Source organism: Camelus bactrianus, chromosome 2 (assembly GCF_048773025.1).
Source record: "Camelus bactrianus isolate YW-2024 breed Bactrian camel chromosome 2, ASM4877302v1, whole genome shotgun sequence".
NCBI lineage: Eukaryota > Metazoa > Chordata > Mammalia > Artiodactyla > Camelidae > Camelus > Camelus bactrianus.
The window spans coordinates 77768364-77784531 of NC_133540.1; the positions used below are offsets into that span (position 1 = coordinate 77768364).

The 16168-nt window shown below is 32.4% G+C and overlaps 1 protein-coding gene across 11 annotated transcripts in view; it reads left to right on the top strand.

Annotated features, from left to right (window-relative positions):
• Window positions 1-16168, top strand: part of ADGRL3 (adhesion G protein-coupled receptor L3) — an 822802-nt gene that overhangs the window by 679804 nt on the left and 126830 nt on the right. For all 11 annotated transcript variants that reach the window (XM_074344099.1, XM_074344100.1, XM_045504712.2 and 8 more), the window contains 2 exons: window positions 4282-4450; window positions 12022-12147. In XM_074344099.1, coding sequence (XP_074200200.1) covers window positions 4282-4450; window positions 12022-12147 — 295 coding nt within the window. The remainder of the gene's footprint in view (window positions 1-4281; window positions 4451-12021; window positions 12148-16168) is intronic.

Sequence of the window (16168 nt, forward strand, 5' to 3'; positions counted from 1 at the left end):
AGGATGAGATTTTCTTTCTAGGTACAGTTTACAGATGTTGAATATGATCAGTTCTTTGAAGTTCTTCTCTATCTTTTCACACATCCATGGCATTATTTAAATATCTCTTGGAATTTCATTTTCTGGCTTAAAACTCTCTTTGATTGTGCTAGTCCAACACAGTCCGATAGAACTTTCTGTGAAGACAGAAATGTTCTAGAACTGCACTGTTCAGTATGGCAACTACTGAAGCTTTTGAGTACTTATAATGTAACTAGTGTGACTAAGGAACTGAATTTTAAACTTTATTTCATTTTAATGAATTTAAGTAAACCCCTGTTGCCAGTAGTCTCCATATTAGACAGGAGAGTCACTTCCTGCTCCATCTACAAACTTGTTTCTGCCACATCTATTTTACTGCATAATATTACTCCTGAAACATCCGCAAATGAATTTATTCAACAGTTATTTTCTGGTATTTTATTCTGTGGCTGATAAATTCTGTATTTTTAGGATGAAGATTGTCTAATAATAACTATGTAATACTTACTGAATACAGTATGTCAGGCACTGTTCTGAGCACTTGATACAAAGTACATCATTTCATTATCACAAGAAACTTGCATTATAATTATCACCATTTTACAGATGTATAAACTGACACAATCACAGGTTAATTAGTTTTTGCCTAAGATCAAATAGTAAGTGACTGAACTAGGATGTAGACCTCAGGCAAACTGGCTTCAAATCGCAGACTCTGACTCCTTTCTTTACATTTTCATCACTCTGGAGAGTGAGATTTTTTTTATCAGTAGTTCTCTTTGTTCAAAATGCATCACAATTGGGGCCTTTCTAAGAGCTTTATTTGTGTATGCATAGTAAGGGAAACTATTGCCTCTGGCAAGAGGTAAGAAAAAAGGAAACAGTTTTCTCTTCCTTTTTGGTCCTATCACAATTCAATGAGCAGCAGCAATGTTGGTTAAAAAAAAAAACAAAAACCAAAAAACAGAAAAACCCAAAATATTCCCCAAATTATCTTTACTGATTTAGCAGTGGGATCTTATTTTATCAAAATGATGCCAAATAAATGAGTAAATACAGTTGAAAATGAACAGGTGCTGTATGTTTGCTCCTATTACTACAAAAGAATATTCAAATTTTTTTTGCAGCGCGCTGTCAGAAGGAATTTTAAAGTAGTCAAGTTGATTATTTTCAAAGGGCTATAATGTTCAGTTTTAACTCAGGTCAATCATCTGCAAGTTAAAATTACTTAGAAACGTACTGTCCATAATTAAGTAATCTTACCTACTAATATTATAGAATAAGGAGACCTTTAGGTGACATGAAATCTGTCATGTTAAGTGTGCCCCTAAGCCTTTTCCAGATTGCTCATAAGATTTCTCATTCTCTAGAGAAATGTGATCTCTAAGAAATAAATGTCTCTGTCAAGTCACAAGTAATATGAGCACATGATGAAAAAATGGAATTTTTTTCCGTCTCATAAGGGATATTGCAGTATTGTAAAATTGATTTTATTCCTTGTTATTTAAGTTCTCATGGTCATTTTAAGATTTACCTTCTGCATATAAAGTGAAGGTTATGATGCTTTTTAGGGAGGTGGGGAACAGAGGCCTTTGGGGACCAGGAGAATATTTTTCATATGAAATTCTTTGTCATAAAATGCTAATGTTGGTGTTCTTGTCTTTATGTCTATGCATTCTTTAGCTATGAGGATAACAGACCCTTCATCAAGTAAGAATGACCTGAATGGCTGATAAATTCCATTTATCAGTGTGGTCCCATGAACCAGCTGTCAGATCAGTATTGAAAAATCATTAGAGCTTCTGTCATTCACATTGAGGCAGAAGAGCAAACTGTGCAGGAAAATGATCAGGCATACAACTTTTATGCAGAATAAATATGCTGCAGGTGTATTGCCAGAAAAAAATTCTGCTTCACCACTTTTAATTGGATATCACCTGAATTCAGTGCCACAGTAATAGCAACTTCATGTGGTACAGACTTGTTTCGCTTTTAGTAGCTTTCTCCTTTCATTGTGATGTGTTCCTCTGTGCAGCATATGTCCTCGTTACTGTTGTTTGTTTGGGCATCATTCATCTAAAATTATTTTGTGATTTAGTGCTATAGCTTCAAAATGATCTTATGGGATGCAACTACCCAGTTGCAATTGGTATTAATGAATTTCTACATTAAATATCCAAAAAGGAGAAAAACACCTTCAAAAGTTAAATTTTACATATACAAAATTATCTCTTTCAAATTTGACATATGTCACTTGATTCCTGATCTAACTGTTTATGAACGTACCTTTTAAATTTCCGAAACAAAGCTGCAAGTCTGTACTAATCTAATAAGAATAAACACAAATGTTAATATTTGGGCTCTTTTCTTTTGTACATTTTTAAATTACATGTCCTGCAACAAAACTTAAGATTGGCAACAGATGGGTGACCTTGCTATAGACTTTCAGTTTGTTCTTCTGGTGAAGAGTCCTTTGTTTTCATTTTCTCCAATACCATTTCACTTACTTCTTCATGCTCTTGCTTATTTTTTTCTTTAGGAATTGGGCTCATTGCTGTTTTATATCATTAACGTGGGCCCATCATGTCTTTTTTAGTGAATAATAACTGACTTGAGTATTTTATCCTATCATTTTATTTCTAAAACTGAATAGCAATTTTGCCTTTATTTAATGGTGATTCTTCCCATTTTTCCTTTTTCCAATATCTGTAAGAAGCTGAGAGCATTATCTTGAAAGTTCTCATATTTCTGAATCTGCTTGTAGAATAAAATAGTAACATCCAAGATGTTTTCTAATTCATATAAGCAAACATGCCACACACAATAGCAAGCTTCCTTTAGGCGTTCTTTACTTAAGAATATTAATGTTTTAAATCAAACATGTTAAACTTAGCGGATATTTGCATCTGAAATATAGGGACTGATGGTTGTAGAAAAAAAACAGTAAATATTTGAGATTAATTTTAACAAGACGTTAATAATATTTGACTACTTCAGGACATATTTTTCTTAAGAGGTAACTTTCTCTAAAAAATTTATTAAACCCAGCTTCAAATTATATTAAACATACGTGATTTTTTTCCCTCTTCATTTTGCCAAGTTTCAATCCCCATAAATATTTCTTCCTTAGACAATTTAAGTGGAGGATATTAGTCTGCTGGAAAAAAAGTATTAGTTTACCCTGTTCAGATAAGATGTGCTGGGAAAGGAAAGGGTGGGTTCATTAGTGTGTAGGATCCATGCTGGCGTGGGCTTATTCTCCTATATACTTAGAGAGGAGTCGAGAAGATTCCATTTTCAATTATTAGATTTCTATCGATTGAAAAGATTCATTTTATGTTGATGGTAAATACATAACACTTAACCACAAATATATGGGTGTCTCACCCACTAATTACTATTGTGAATGGCAGCTTGGAGGAAACTAAGGGAATGGAGTGAGAGTGAGAATTTGTCTTGCATTCTGGGCTCCTTTTTCATACCTCTCCATCCCCATTCTCAGCTTCATTTTCTCCCTTGAGTTTATAGACACTGCAGAGACGTGAAGGTGCCCTGAGCCTATTTTTCAACAAAGCTGCCAACTGCCTGGTTTCCAAAGCCTAGTCCAGCATAACTCAGAAGACAGCAATCTAAAGGCTGAAAGAGAGTAGATGGTGATCTTGAGGGGAAAAAACTTTTTTTCCCAACCAATGTATCTCACACTTGTTCTACTTAACTACAGAATCAGAAAAATAGAACTTTAAAAATTCATACGTGTATTCAATACACTGGTTCCTTCTGTTTTCGTCAGTAAACACTAAATATTTTATGGAAAAGAGGAAATTTGGGAAAATGGGGTAAAAGTGTATCAGATGAAGCAGTAATGAAAAGAATCCCATCAAACAAATGTTACCATACCAATGAGACCAGTGGAGACTAACATCGCTTTATAGACTTTTCTCCCTCGCCATTCACCATAATTACATCTCCATATCATTTGCATATGTGCTGCAAATATATGAATAATTTAATAGTTCAAATCTGCTTTTGCTTAAATGAATTTCTGTGTTCGTATCATTTTCATTCATATATATCTCCTCAAGCTTGAACACTTGTAAGTTCCCATTAAAATCTTCAAGTACTTAAACCACCTGTGTTACATTTTCTGTCAGTAAAACTTACTGTAACATTTTTTTCAGTGTCAGTACTGTTGATAAGATATGACTGTGTTAATTAAAGATGAATTATTTGATAACCCTTAACTTTCTCTTCTCTCTGCAGGTCATGGGTTATAGGTGCAATAGCTCTTCTCTGCCTGTTAGGATTGACCTGGGCCTTTGGACTCATGTATATTAATGAAAGCACAGTCATCATGGCGTATCTCTTCACCATTTTCAATTCTCTACAGGGAATGTTTATATTCATTTTCCATTGTGTTCTACAAAAGAAGGTAAGCTAGGATTCTCTATTCAAGAGTAAATGGCATATTCTATGATAGCAAAGCATTCATAACATAACTCATTATTGATGTGTTTGTCTCTAAGAAATAAATAACATTAGTTCATTGATTTTATTTTTATAATGTAAAAACAAACAGACATAAAATGCAAGCATGAAAGTTGGTGAATGTGTTTAACAGCAAAAACAGAATCAAAGTATTTTCTGATTTGGACAATACATGAAAATTATGTTCTTGCAGACTTGACCTTATAGTCTTTAATATTTTTATTAGTAACACATGGAATTTGTATATTAAGAAATAGCTTTTTTAAGATATTAAGGAGGCATAGGATATATGTGTGTGTATATATATATATGTACATATACCGCATGGTATAGGAAATGTATATTTTGTATTTTATTAAAAACTAGGTTGTATATAAATATCTATACATTTCACAATAAAAAAAATTTTTTTTTAATTAATGGTGGGAGTGCTTAGTAAAGGACTGTACTTCCTTTCTTTAAAAGCATCTTTTATAAAACCTATGATTTTGATGATTAGAAAGCAATATTTTTTATATTTTTTATTTATATTATATTTACATTTTTATATGGTCTATTTTTGTGATTTTTCTATATCTACAAGGACCTAAAATATTCATTTTCAAAGTTAATTTTAGCAACCGAACACTTCGTGTTTTTTAAAACTCAAGATCGATTTTCTCATCTGATACATTTAACTCTGTTAAAAATATGGTCTTTATAGTTATGTTCACATAGATCCCTCAACCAAGACTGGGTCTGAATCCTCCTTCCTCTACTTAAAGGCTTGTGTGACTTTGGGCCATTTAATTAACCTTTATATGCCCCAGTTTCCTCATGTGTGAAATGGATGTAATAAAAATAATTATGCAATATTGAGAGGTGGCTCTGAAAATGAAATGGTAAAATGTGAATTTGTTTCTTTCTAAGAAAGGGACTTGAAATTTTTCTTTGGAAAACAAAATAAAGAGTAAAAATATCTATCTGTATGATTTTTGGCTTGAGAGACTAATAGACCAAAAATAAAAATTTAGAAAGGTATCCATTTTTCAAGATGAGTCCAGTTTTATACTGTTTCAATTTTATGTGGTGGTAGGTATTAAAAATATATTGACATGATCTTAAATACAAGCTACAATGGTAATGATGACTCAGACCTATAAATGTAGGTTACAGAAAAGAAAAGAGATTATGATGTTGGAGAGGAGGGATTCTAATCTGATGGATTAGAATTAACTTTAGAAAAGAGCTTATGTTGGAATGGGTGATTCTTCCTTAGTATACATATGCGCTAAATTTCAGTTTTTAACCCAATAAACGTTTATCTTTTTTACTCATGGCCCAGTTGATAAGGGTGCCTCATGGAGGGACACAGGCTGATGAAGACTCAACCAGCCTCACTATATGACTTCCACAGTCACTTAGGGTGTTGATATCCAGCAGACAGTCTGAGAAAGAAAGGATCATGTATAAAAGGTCTGGAAGTGGCTCACATCACTTCTACTCACCCTCCATCACCTAGGACACTATCAGTGGTACCACCTAAACTGCGAGGAAGACTGGGAAACATAGTCTACCTTTTTGACCCCAGGAAGATGAGGAATTGGGTATTACAAACAGCTAGCAGTCTACCATACTTGATGAGTGTTAAGAGTAGGAGACATGTGAATGATGAGAAAGAGTTAGAAATGGAAGGAAGGCGGTATCTGAGGAGAAGGATGAGAATCAAGATAATACACTGAGTTAAAGATAGGAGAAAATGTCCAGAAGTAGACAGTGGTCAGTATTATGAAACACTTCAGAGAAGTCAGAGAGACTAAGCGCTTGGAAAGATTTCTAGATTTTTGTAGAAGAAACCTGTAACTGATTGTCAAGAGAAATACATGGAACTATGGGAGAAAAATCAGGAGATTAAGGAAAAGGTAGCATTTGTCCATGTAAATAAGGGAATATTGGGCCATCATGGTTATAACTTATTCAAATATAGTGAACCAGATTTACCAAGTATCTTTATTTTATATATTAACTGGAAATTGGACTAAGAAGTTTTAAGTTTTTAGAGTGAATATCAAAATTTTCTACAGGGCAGAAAAGATTTTTTGTATTTTATGCATGAATTACTTTGGTTGTGATTATTTTTTATTAGCCAATTTCTAATAGAGTTTTCCCAATTATTATTTTTATTTTTATTAGTCTTACAAATACACATCACTGGTATAACTAGGAATTGCATTTGATATCCAGGCAGAAATACTGAACGTCAGTATCTAAAAACAAGTCTAGAGTTTTTGGTATATTGAACATATTTAACAGAAGTGAAAATCTTTAAAATATATGTCATCAAGCTCAATTTTGTGATTCATTAGAACAGAGTTCAACAAATTCCAGCTTGTGGGCCACATTTGTCCATCTGCCTTTAATTTTTACAGTCAGTCAGCCAAGAATGGTTTTTACATTTTTAAATGGGTACATTTAAAATTCAAAATAAGTACAGTCACAGCATCCTTGGTTTTTCCTCTTGATTCACAAAGCCTAAATATTGACTGCCTGGCCCTTCATGAAAAAGAGTGCCAAGCCTTGATTTAGAAGCTTACTTTTATGATTTATAGTAACTGGTAGTAAGTGTATTATGCTTTCATCCATTCTGTATTTTGAATTTTTTTTATTTTGGTGACATTTTTATTGGATCAAGGCCCAAAATCAGAGAATATGGAGGACATGAAATTATTATTCACTTCTTTTTTCTATAAAAAAGTGAAAATATTTCTCTTTGAATCTACAGAAACTTTCTTAGGAGATTTTATTTCATTTTTTAATTGAGCTATAATTGAGATATAGTATTGTGTAAGTTTAAGGTGTACAATGTATTGATTTGATACATTAATATATTGTGAAATCATTACCACCATAGTATTATCTAATACCTCTATCATCTAACATAATTACGTTTTCCTTTTTTTGTGGTGAGAATATTTACAATCTCTCTTAGCAACTTTCAAGTATATAATACAGTATTGTTACTGAAAATCACCTTATACATTAGATTCCTAGAACTTATTCATCTTATGGCTAATAGTTTGTACCCTTGGACCAACATCTCCCCATTTCCCCCACCCTCCAACCTCTGGTAGCCAATCTAATCTGTTTCTATGAGTTTGCCTGTTTTAGATTTGATATGTAAGTGATCCCATACAACATTCATCTTTCTCTGACTTACTTCACTAAGCATAATGCCCTCAAGGTCCTTCCAGTGTTGTTGCAAATGGCAGAATTTCCTTCTCCTTTATGACTGAATAATATTCCATTGTATATAGGTGCTATATTTTCTTCATCCATTCATTCATTGGTGGTAACTAAGATTGTTTCCATATCTTGGCTATTGTGACTAACACTGCAGTGAACATGGGAGTGCAGAAGTCTCTTTGAGATCCTGATTTCATTTCCTTTGGTTATAGACCCCGGTGTGGGATTGCTGGATCATATATTGTAGTTCTATTTTTAATTTTTTGAGGAACCTCCATACTGTTTTTCATAGTGGCTGCACAAATTTACATACCCACCAGCAGTGCACAAAGACTCTCTTTTCTCTATATCCTCACCAATACTTTTTATCTCTTGTCTTCTTGATGATAGCCATTCTCACACATGTGAAGTGATATCTCATTGTTACTTTGATTTCTATTTTTCTAATTAGTTATGTTGAGCATCTTTTCATGTTAAACATTTGTATGTCTTCTTAGGAAAAAAAATGCCCATTCATTTCTTTTGTCCATTTTTAAATTGGATTGTTCTCTTTTTTGCTTTTGAGTTGTATAAGTACTCTATATTTTTTAATGTTAAACCCTTATTAGATTTACAATTTACAAATATTTTATTTAATTCTTAGATTGCCATTTTATTTTGTTGTTTCTCTTGCTGTGCAGAAGCTTTAGTTTGATGTAGTGCAATTTATTACTTTTGCTTTGTTGCTTGTGTTTTTGATGTCATATCCAAAAAATTATCACCAAGACCAATGTCCAGGAGCTTTTCCCCTATGTTTTCTTCTAGGAGTTTCATGGTTTCAGGTCTTACATTTAAGTCTTTAATAGATTTTGAGTTAAATGTTGTGGGTGGTAGGGGTTCAATTTCATTCTTCTGCATGTGGTTATCCAGTTTCCCTAACACCATTTATAGAAGAGAATGCCTTTTTCCCATTAATTATTCATGACCCCCTTGTCAGATATTAGTTGACTGTTTATGCAAGGGTTTATTTCTTGACTCTTGAGCTGTTCCTTTATCTATGTGTTTATAATGTACCATACTGTTTTGATTACTATAGCTTTGTAGTATAGAGTGAAGTCAGAAAATGTGCTGTCTCCAGCTTTGTTCTTGCTCAGGGTTGCTCTGGCTATTTGGGGTCTTTGGTAGTTCTGTACAAATTTTAGGATTGTTTTTTCTATATCTGTGAAAAATATCATTGGAATTTTTATAGAGATGCATTGAATCTATAGACAGCATTGGGTCATATGGACATTTTAACAATTTTACTTCTTGTAGGAGGTTTTTCTAAAGCCATCTGATTGAATTTCAATAATATACTCATTTTAAAGTAGTTGCTCCTATGATTAGAGAATTATGAAGTATTTTATTTTTCAGATATTTTGTTTTATTAGATTATTTGTTGATCAACTCAACTCATTAACAAAAATCAAACTTTGAGTTGTCACTCCTTTTTGAAATGTGGATTGCATGATTGTGTCACCAGTGTCTCCACTGGTGACATTAAAATTGTTACTTTTTCTTTTGTTATGCACTCAATTATGTGATATATCTCAGAGGGTTTCATAATTATTTTATTTCTGATCAGAGAGCATAAAACAAATATTCTATTGGTCAGGTGTATTTTCTTTCCTATCTTTATATATTCTAGGACAACCTCACATTAAAATAGTAAGATGCAGTATTTGATTGGGGTAAGATGGAGTATCATGTGAAATATTGGATTGCAATAGACAAATGATTGAGCAGTCAAATAGCTTTTATTGTAATCTAAAGAGAAATATCTCGTGGACATTGTCCATGTTATTTTGTTCTCTTCTTTTTAAAATACATGCTTACCATTTCAAATCATAGAAAAATAAAATCAGTAATGATTCAGTAAATAATCTAGCTAAATGTGGGACTTGGCTTCACCAGATATCTAGATTTACTGACTGTTTATATAATCAGTTCAGAACATTTAACTGCTGTTCATAAATGTAAATAGTCCATGATGAATTCCTGTGGATTATACACTATTGCTGCCTTTGTAAGTAACAGGAAGGGGGGTGGGTCTCTTTCTCTCCTCTCTTTCTGTCTCTCTCCCCCCCAAAATATATGTTTAGATTATTAGACCATTAGATCATTTCATTAGAAACCACGTTCTCTTCTAAGAAGAAAAATATCTCTTGCTGAGTATATTAGGAAAAAAGAAAGTGGGATGTAGGTTATGATCAAAGTTTAGGTTCTTGGAGAGGCATCATAAATTCAGTACAAGTTGTAATTGATAGTACTTATTTTCAGGTGGAGATTATTTTAAGCTTCTTCAAGTTCTAATTAAATGTTTGTCCTTATTTTTTCCAGAGACAAAGAGGGAGATAATCTCTTACTTTAATAATAATATTAATAAAATATAATGCCTTATGTTGGTCTTATGTAAATACTGGAAATGTGGCATTTTAGTAAGACTTTTCTGACCATAGAGCATCTATGAGATTTGGATTTTTTCACATAAGGCACATCACTTAACCTTTTCAGTCTTTCAGTTCACTTTCATTACTTAATCTATTCAGTGTTCTTACCTATAAAACGAAGGTAATAATTATTTCCCAGAATCATTTAGAGGGAGGGGCCTAGCACAGTTCTTAGCAAATAGTGGTTTAAAAGCAGATGCTTCTTCATCTCACCCTCCCAAACTCACATATCTTGGACACACACACAAGTTAGCACGGACTTATTTCTTTTAAAAAATAAATAAAATATGAATTAGTAAACAGTGGATAAAAATAATTATTTCTAATTATTGATAAATGTAGCATAGAAGAGACTGATTGGAAAACACATTAATATAATTAAAATATATTTAAGAATATGTAATTTGGGCATTACCAATCAGAGAAAGGCCTCAAAGATTAGCACATCATGCCTCTCTGTTTTACTCATGCTGAATGCCTCTTTTTTCTTGTTTGTCCACTCTTTCAACTTCATCGTCTAAACTGACAAATTCCAACCTATCTTTTGAAGATTCCCTCAGAAGTCCTCTTCTCTGAGCCGCCTTCCTTGGCCCCCTACCTACTTCCAGTAGGCACTCCTCCTCCATGCTTTGATTCACCTGACTCTGTCTTTGTTCCTACCACATTATGTGCATTCAGTGAATGTGAGTTCTCCAGACAAATCTGAATATAGTTAATCTCTGATTTTGCTATATCTACAATAGAATGAACTTAATATGTTAAGATGTAATGTTTAATTTTAAATACTAATTTTAATGTAGCATTCATGCTTTTTTTTGCTTTTGACTCTAAATAGAGATTTCTCAAAAAAGCATATTTCTATAACTTTGTTTTAAATAGTATTACATTGTCACAATATATGGAAATATGAACTTAGGTGAAAGCAATAAAGAGCTAAGAATAACATATATATAGTCTTATTTCATAATTAATGTAAAATTTTGAATGTAAAACCAGTAAGTTGTCCTAGAATGTGTTTTTAGTTGATGAACATGTAATCAGTGATTATTTTTCTTGATGTTGATAGTGAAGGTGTGCTTTAGGGCAGTTACTTGTTTATTTCTATTATGTATTATTTGCCTAAATAGGCAGTAGTCAAAATTTTAAACATTATCCATGTTTTTTACTACAACCAGGATTAAGAATTTAATCACAGTGCTATAAAGAAAAGCAATCACATTTCTCTGTGGTTATTGACTAGAACTATTTTGAGGGAATAAATTTTAAATATTTTGAATTTTATATTCCCAAGTTGCAAATTTGACCTCCTTTAAGAGAAATGAATGTCTAAGAAATAGAAATTTAAAAGAAATGCTTGGCCGAACATGTTCTTTTTGCTCTGTTCTGTCTTAAAATTCTGTCTCCTTCTTCCTTTCCCTCTTGTTTCTTCATCACTCTCCTCTCTAACTTTCTCACTATATTTCTGCATAAAGAACAGCTGTACCCAATAGGTGACTTCATATCAAATCTACGAAGCTAAAAATAGTGTCTTGAAGAGTCTTAAGTTTTTTTTTTTTCAACTAAGAGATTGTATCATTATGGTGTGATTGGACACGTACGTGTGCACATGTTTTGAAAGCCTCCAATTATGCAAAATTTCAATCTTGACAGGATGAATATTGTCTTATAAAATATACGTAAAATGTATGCTGAAAACAGTTTCTTGTAACTGTAGGGCAAAAAATTATTGTATTAATTATCTAAAAATAAAACTCACATAGATTTTATACCACATTTTCTAGCTGAAATGATTTACTTGCTAACAGAAGTTAATATTTTTGACTAGGTACGAAAAGAATATGGAAAATGCCTGCGAACACATTGTTGTAGTGGCAAAAGTACAGAGAGTTCTATTGGCTCAGGGAAAACATCTGGTTCTCGAACTCCTGGGCGCTACTCCACGGGCTCACAGGTAAACAATGTTTGTTCATTAAAATGAAATGTCTCTAAAAAAAAATAAAGTCTGTTACCTATATTATGTTATGAGTTTCTGTCCTTTCTTGATCAGATCTGTTTTCTATCCCATGTTTAACAAATTTACTCTTTTTGTTTCAGTGTGTCTCAAATGAGAATGGTCATGACACGAAATTTAAGAAACCAAAATTGCAAAAAATTTGTGAAATGTATAGTCTAAGTTTGCATAATAATTAATAATTTCAGAATGTTCCTAGTCAACTGAGTATAGAAGATGAGGAAAGGAATTTGGCATTTCACCCAAAGTTCGAAGGAAGTAACATTTTATATGTATGATTCTTGAGTTAATTTTTTCTTTTAACTAGCATAGCAATTCTTTATCACACACTGAAAATCCTTACTGATTAAATGATATGTTTAGTAAAATAACAGTTATAACTGGTACCATATTGTATGCTGGTAAGTTGAAGAACAAGTCAGGGCAATGAGAATCCCATAACAGCATCATTGATTTAACTGGTCTAAGTGCTACTCCCATCAGTCCTACAATAGATTTAGCAGCTGCATCATCCCTTACCAGGGAAATTTGAAACTTTGAGGGAACTTGTCTGCCATTTATCCCAGGCCACAGTGTCAGTTCAAATACTATTATGTAGAAATTTCAGCAAATCTAGGATGCTAAAATAAGCCAGGTAAATAAAAGACATAAGATTATGTGTTATGCATGAGTTTGAGTTCAGACTAGCATTTTTAAGACTGCATGGTTTGGTGGGAAAAACAGTCATTTTTTTTTCTGTTGCTAACTGAAATTTTCTGAAGGAGACCTTAACTTCATAAATAAAATTATAATCAAGAACTTAGTTTTTTTAAAACTCTTTTAGCTCCACCTATAAATCTATTTTTTATTTTGATAATTTTATATATAAAATAAAAAAGATGACTTCATTTGTTCTTTAATTAATTCCTAATTGGCTTGTAAATTTAATAGATAAAATTCTCCTAAACAGTTCCACCATTCATATCCATAGAAAATTAAATATCCTTGTAACTTTCACATATTACTTACAAATCTAACATATCTGATTCATTCAAACATATCCACTGTCAGACTGGACAGTTGTACACATCTAACTAGCACTTGAAAAACCTATAAATCAAAAATAGTGAACAATGTTCTCATAAACAAACACTTTCCTCAAACTAAAGGAATTCTCTTTTAAAATCTTACAAATAAAATTGCATATCTAATGTCAATCTAATAATTCCAACTGAAAATTTTAAATCTAATATATAACTGTCAAACTTATCAGACTATCTTAACACGTAAGCTAATAACCACGAAATATAATGATCATGAAACTTATTCCTACCCATAATTTACAATCACTAATAATTTGTATTTGTTTTAGTATTTCTATACCTTACTGAGGTTGCACAGTTGCAAATTGGGGGAAGGAGTGTACCAGCTTAGGTGCACTGAGATTTCTGAATTTCAGACTACCAAATTTGCCAGTTCGGAATCTGACGTCTCACATAAGGTAGGGGGCGCACCTGAATGATGCTTCCAGCATGAGTTCCTTATAATCCACTCCTTAATTTTCAACCTGATGATTCTTATCTCTCTTCTTGTCTCTCTTTTTTGTAACAGTCTTTTCCACAACTTTTAAACTGAAATTTCCGAGATTCTGTATGTCATTTAACTTGATTAGTTTCTGCATGCTTTTCATAAAACTGAGCTTACCAACCATCATCCTGTAGTCATTTTATTGACATATGCCCTTGATGAACAATAATATTTTGGAGTTTCATTTATTATGTTAGAACAGAGTTTTGCAATGTTTAGCATTACTTCTAAACTACAAGATAGGACAGTGCAGCTTAATAAAATAATCATAAATTTAATGGGTAGATAGACCTTGGATTGAATTCTAGCCTTGCCATATACCAGCTGTGACACAAGTTACTAAACCTCACTCTCCCTCGGTTTTTTCATGTGTAAAGTGGTGGTAGTAATACTGACTTCTTACGTTGTTAGGAAGACTGAACTAATGTATACAAAACAAAACAAATTGTAAATGCTCAACAAATTGGAGCAGCTACCACTTACTAGTGTCATTATTACAGAAACTATTTCAGGTATATATTTTAAAGCTGTGTCATTTTTTCACTTTTATAGTTATAACACCATAATTCTAATGTTGGGGGAAAAAACTTACATTGTTTCTTTATGCTCATTATAATACTAATTCTGATTAACTATGACAATCCAACCTATATAAAGTAATCGTTACTTAAATTCAGTCTGTTTAGGTAAAAATAATAAATATTTCATATTAGCTGTGAACTTCCATGAACAAAGTCTAGAATACTCACTGATATTAAGGTAAAATTCTGGGAGTATAGATGCCTTTTTCACATCAGAGAACTTCTAAAATAACAATCCTGAAATTTTTTATTAAGAAATAGTTTCTCTTATATAATGCCAAGCAGTCTTCTAAGCTCTGGAGATAAAATATTAAAAGACAAATAACTTCCCCTATGATCTGGAGCTTTCATTCTAGTTGTAAAAGGCAAAAAATGCATTAGCAAACAAATAAACCAACAGAGAATATCAGATTATGAGAGCTGGTAGAGAACCAAATATCTGTATCCCAAATAATGGGATACAGAACGTCCAGGTGGTTACTTGGATTAAGTGCTGGACAAAGACTATTTGGGGAGATGACTGGAAGGAAGTTCAGGGAAAGAGAACTCCAGGTGAGAGAACATCTCATATAAAGCCCTTAAGTGGGCAGAACTTGCAAATTCAGGAATAGGAAGAATGTCATTGGCTAAAGCAGTGAGAGAGTAAATGGGAGATGAAGTCAAAGATATTAGGTATTTGTAAGGGTATGGAAGTTTAGAATTTATTTTGATTATTGTAGAAAGCCAATGGGTCCATTTAGAAAAGGAAGTGACAGGAAATCACTCATGTAATAAAGATCACATGGCTAGTATGTAGGTAATGGAGGGGTGTGATTGGCAAGACTAAAAAGTAAAAATCCTCTCCACTGTTGGTTCCCATACCTACTTCCTGGTACTAACCACTTATAAAAGGTTGATAATACCCCTAACCACACAAATGTATATTCACAGAGATATGTACAGGATTGGTATGTGTTTGTGTATTTATAAAAACTATGGACTGAAGTATTGTCCTTTCCGCTTTGACCTTTCATTAACTGTTCTGTCATTTATCTTTCATTTGTTTTACTGACTTTGTAGATGTATTTACTTTTATTATATGGTATTCAAAACATAAAATATGTAGCACATATTAAATTGTGAAGCATTGTAATAAAATCAACACCTGTGAACTCATCATCTACCTTAGGAAATAGAATGTTTTCCATTTGTTTTTCTCTTCCTGAAACCTCTCCCTAACTCATCCCTGTGCTTCCCTACCAGAGACACTCTACTAACTTTGTTCTTCATTTCCTTGACTTATTTGAATAGTTTATTCTTCTTCAAAAAAGATGTTGTTTACTCTGCCTTTTAAAAAATCTTTCTTTAAAATGATATCTTACTGTATATGTTCTTCTGTGACTTGCTTTTACTCACTCCCACATTCTAAGGCTTGTCTGGTTCATCCCATGAACATTTAAGTGCTGGCTCTGTGTCACACATACTATGTACTTTTCCTCTGCCTGTAATATTTTATCCTTTTCTCCTCTTCCTACTCAACAATTATTTGATATAGTGTGGGTACTTTTTAATCTCCTAGATTAGGAGCCAGATGACTGGATTCAGATATTGTTTATGCACTTACTTGAATCTGTGATATTGAACATCTTAACCTCTAAACCTCAGTTTTCTGATGAATAAAAGAATACCTACCTCAAGGAATTCTTGGGAGGTTTCAATGAGTGAATACATGAAAAATACATAGCATAGAACATAGAATTAATAGAAATATTTGAATATTATATATTTATATATATACTCATATATAATAATTACCATGTACTAGGCATTATTTC